The sequence below is a fragment of the Eschscholzia californica genome, unplaced genomic scaffold, assembly GCF_041429995.1.
Source record: "Eschscholzia californica isolate CP2 unplaced genomic scaffold, dmEscCali1.0.p SCAF_1, whole genome shotgun sequence".
NCBI classification, from domain to species: Eukaryota; Viridiplantae; Streptophyta; class Magnoliopsida; order Ranunculales; family Papaveraceae; genus Eschscholzia; species Eschscholzia californica.
In genome coordinates this window covers 83,850,442-83,854,815 of record NW_028238198.1, presented here as the reverse complement: position 1 = coordinate 83,854,815, position 4,374 = coordinate 83,850,442, and the positions used below count along the sequence as shown (strand labels likewise).

The window sequence follows — 4,374 nt, the reverse complement described above, 5'->3', positions numbered from 1 at the left end:
TCTCTTTGTTGACCTAAAATGACTGGTGTTTAAAAATTAACGGCACAATTAGCGTCTCCTGACCACCACCACCCCCCGCCCCCCCACCCCACCCCATGAATGTAATAAGGTATAGTGTGAGGAATTTTCAGCCTATTTCGAAATCTTGATATCTGGAGTCAAAGACTAAACTTCTTACTACTACGACCGAAAGTTGTTGACCAGAAAAGATTTTTGCAAGTTGTGTTAACATAAAACATTTATTTTCAAATAAAAAATGTTTTTGTGCAATGTGGTCCATCTAATCAATTATGGGGGTGAAGAAAACCTAATCTTATCAATCCCATGAATGTAATAGGGTATAGTGTGAGGAATTTTGGAATGGTATGTTGGTTGGGCTTACAAATCCATGATCTCAAAGGTTGATGAAAGGGGTATGTTTGTTACGCATACAAATCTAATATCTCAGGAGTGAATGCACATCATATTCTTGTGTTAGAGTTAGCTCTGATAGTAATTTTCATCATGCAACTAAGAGAACCAAGTACGTTGGTCTGATTCTCCAGTTAGGTTTCGGGTTGGAGCCACAAACTTCCACTTATAATCACTTTCAGTTTTTCGATATAGCCATACATGAATGGTTGGATTTGACTTTTGTATGATTGCACATTTGTTTGGAAATGAATAACAAATCAGTGTGATAAAGATCTAGTGTTGAGTATCCACCTTGATGTATGTCTTGTGATGTATAAAGGGCATTCCTTTAACTATGATGTGACATCGATGTCTATGCATAAAAATGTGACCGACCCACTCTATTAGTTAGGTTAAAAATCATTATCAAATAATCAATTTCCCTTTCTAATGTTATTCTCTTTAGGATCATGATGATCTTCATGTTTGTTAACAACAAAAATAATGTATAGTATATAATTGTCAAAGTCATGGTTCCCACTACTTTCTTGCTTCTTAAATCTTTAATTGAGAAAAATTTGAGGTAGTGAATGGTGGAGGTGATGTGGAGTATTATTATTCCATACATAGAATTTGAACCACCTAGGCTATCAACAACAAAAAAAATCAAGATATTTAGTGATTATTACTTCCTAAAGTCTATTTATAATGTAAAGGGAAGTGAAAAAAGAGGTAAATGAAGTCAAATAAGATTGTTTAAGTTAGGTCTGCATCATGAATAGGTGTAAAAAGTACTTCATATTGGGATTTTTTTTGTAGTAGCGGAAACCTCGCAGAGGTGTGGGATACCTGTATAAATGTCCATGTTCAATATGCATAAAATATTATCAATCGAGGCATTTACTTGCCAAATTTGTTTTAATGGACTTCCATTGATAAAGATCTTGATGAAAATAAAACAACTTAAGATTGTTGGGCGATCGTTTCACATTTCTCATGAGACAAATATATGAAATTTCAATTACTTCAATTGATACCAATTTATGGATGGCTCCTTAGCTTGTAAGCTGATATGTGCTTTGTAGCCATGCTCAGAGAGGTTTGGGTCTTTGGGTATGTTCCTGATGTTGGGAGATGGTAAAGTGTCGTCATACTAGGTTCTTTTTATTGGCTTCGGAGTTCCTCAACAAATTTATGTTGCAAATAAGGTTATCAGCTATTGAAGATATACGATGAAAAGAGTTGGTTAAAGCATGAATTTATCTTTGTTTCTTCATTTCTGCAATGTTACTAAAATAACTCAACATTAAACATATACTGGCTTCAGAAAGGCTGGATAATTTTCTCAGAAACAGTATATTACTAGGCCAACTGATATTTCTTCATGATTCCTTGGCGAGCTTTAATGTGCTTCAAGAGCAACTCCATGTTTCTTTTGATGATCAGATGAGAAGCTTTTGATGTATCCCATTCTGGCTGGATGACTCTCCTGTGGACGGTTATATGCCGTCCACACTGGCTCCCCGACAAACAACCTCATTAACTGACCACACAAAGACATAAATGCATCCGTTAGCAAAAATTACTAGGTTAGAGAAAACATATGGTTGTTTAATGTGTTTGATCTAAGGGTGTAAGTGGGATCGAGTTGGTCCATCCTACCTCGTGTCTGCCTAATACAGAATCCTATGTGGTTGGCCTATGCCTCGACAAAGGCTAGCCCACAGACCTGAGCAACTACTATTCAATGTCTTGTTGCGAGTTAGGCCATAGTCCAAGCCCGCCCAAACCCCGTCTCATAAAAGTAGGATAACGGTTAGTTTTGGGGATTAAATTATCAAAAACCCTGACTTCCCCATCAGCTACAGGCATGTCGGGCATGCACTGCCCATCATGGACTTGGGACTATTTTTTTTTCATCTGACTCGGGTGTTCTAGGTCAGACTTTGGGCTCACAGGCTCAATTCCACCCTTATCTAGGTCGATATGTCCTGGCGTGGAACAGGCCAACAGGCTAGGGCATTACCACTTATTGAAACACACCAGTGAACCAATAGTAGGTTAATATACCTTGACGTAGTTACTAGTGTCAAGAGTGAAGCGGTGGTAGATTCCTGCAGGTAAAACGATCATGTCGCCTTCCTTAATCCAGATTCTAATCCACCGGTCATCTTTATCACGCACATCAAAATAACCACTCCCCTCCAAGCAGTAACGGATCTCTTCATCAGCATGAATATGTTCTCTATAAAAGTTCTTCAGCTTCTCCTCGTAATTTTCAACTCTTTCTGGACTTAAATCCAATAAATCCTGCATTTTTGGTCCTCAACTAATAAATCCTCAAATAGCCTAATTTAGTGGGCCGCCTACAACCAAGCTATATCCTAAAGCCTAAAGGGTGCATTTATGGGCCCTTACTCCCTCAGAGCATCTCGAGTGACACACTTTAGACTCTAAAATTTAAAGTGCCCCTTAAGATTTTTAAAGATTTTGTTAAAAAATCTTATCTAATGGGACACTCTATGATGACGTAGAGGCATTTAATATAGAGACTCTCAAAAGAGACATTCTGAAATTAGAGTGTCTTCTTGAGACTCTATAAATTATATTAGAGATCTCCACCAGACACAAACAGAGTTTAGAGTGTCTCGACACTTACGAAAGAAAATATAACTTCACACTTGACAACTAGGATTTTTAGAATTTTTCTTAGAGTTTATCATTGGAGGTGCTCTTAGAGCATCTCCAATGGGACATTCAAACTCTAACACTTGAGAATGCCACTTAGAGATTTTGTTAAAAAACTTTCTCCAATGAGACACTCAATTTGACACTCCGTGATGATGTGTGAGCATTTATTATAGAGACACTCAAGAGAGTGTCACTCCAAAATTCGACACTCCTTGAGACTCTAGTGTCACTCCAAAATTTAAACCAATAGAAACCTTTTCCTTTTTACTACTTTTTCCCTATTCAATTTAAGAGTGGCTGAATGGCCAGTCTGAGGACACTCGGACTGGCCTAATCCTTGTTCTACCTAAACAACGCGGATTACGCTTAGTCCCAGAGCCTTCGGACTGCCTAATCTGGGCCTCGAACTGCTCAATTCAAGGCCATCAGGAAGTGCCAAAACAGGAATGAGGTAAGACTGTAAGAGCAACAGGATGGTCGGTTGGAGGCACCTTGTCCTAAACCTAAAAAGAAAATATAAAAGAAAATATAAAATAGAACCATGTAATTGTATCCTCTGGTTTCTCTGATCTTCTCCAACTCCTTATCATTCTCATAATCTTTTGGATTCAAGTGCCAATATAATACTCCTATATCTACAAATTCAAAAACATATAAAAACTATTCAAGATTTATTTAAAAAAAAAAAAAAAGGATAAATAAATAAAATACTAGTAAAAGAAAGAAACCCTAGAAATGACCTGATAGTTTGTTCAAAGAAACAAATTCTTTAGGGTTACGATGATGAGGAAGTCTTTGATCTTCTTTTTCATTGCTTTCTTCCATGCACCATGCCTGAAATTGAAAGCGCAGGTTAGCAAGATCTGTGTAGAGTAGCAGGAAATTGAAAGCGCAGATTAGCAAATTGAGATGTGGAGAGAAGGCGTAGATTAGCAAGAATCAGAGGGAATGAGAAAGTAGGTTTTGGTTTACCTCCAAAGCCATGTTTTTTTTTTTTTTTTTTCAAATTTTCTTCTGGTCTTAGCAGTGGGAGTTTTGCTTCACCAGTCATCCAGATTATAAACAAGGGAAGTTTGTGAAGAAATCTTGAATCGAGAAGCTTCATTTTGGAAAAATCAAAATATTTTTGTTGCATTCTCTTTTCTTATGCCAAGTGTACATTTAAAGATAGGAAAAAAGAATATGTGGTGTAGTTGTTATTTTGCCCCTGTCTATTTCTCTACTTGATTTTATTTGGTTTTTTTTTTTTTTTTTGTTAAGAGCTTGATTTTTTTTTGGTTGAAAGACTCT

The 4,374-nt window shown here is 36.8% G+C and overlaps 1 protein-coding gene across 1 annotated transcript; it reads right to left on the bottom strand.

The window, feature by feature from the left end:
* Nucleotides 1-1,300: 1,300 nt before the first annotated feature.
* Nucleotides 1,301-4,374, bottom strand: LOC147570190 (acireductone dioxygenase 1-like). Its single transcript, XM_086656735.1, has 6 exons — nt 4,057-4,374; nt 3,825-3,918; nt 3,625-3,719; nt 2,464-2,703; nt 1,625-1,936; nt 1,301-1,417 (listed from the first exon to the last, which is right to left on the bottom strand). The coding sequence occupies exons 1-5, from the start codon at nt 4,066-4,068 to the stop codon at nt 1,796-1,798; spliced, it is 582 nt and encodes a 193-aa protein (XP_086512861.1). The 5' UTR covers nt 4,069-4,374; the 3' UTR covers nt 1,301-1,417; nt 1,625-1,795.

Coding starts and splice junctions, on each gene's coding strand:
- LOC147570190 (XM_086656735.1), bottom strand. Junction 3,720..3,824: donor TTCTTTGAACAAACTATCAG/GTCATTTCTAGG, acceptor TTGAATTTGTAG/ATATAGGAGTATTATATTGG. Junction 2,704..3,624: donor CCAGAGGATACAATTACATG/GTTCTATTTTAT, acceptor CCAAAAATGCAG/GATTTATTGGATTTAAGTCC.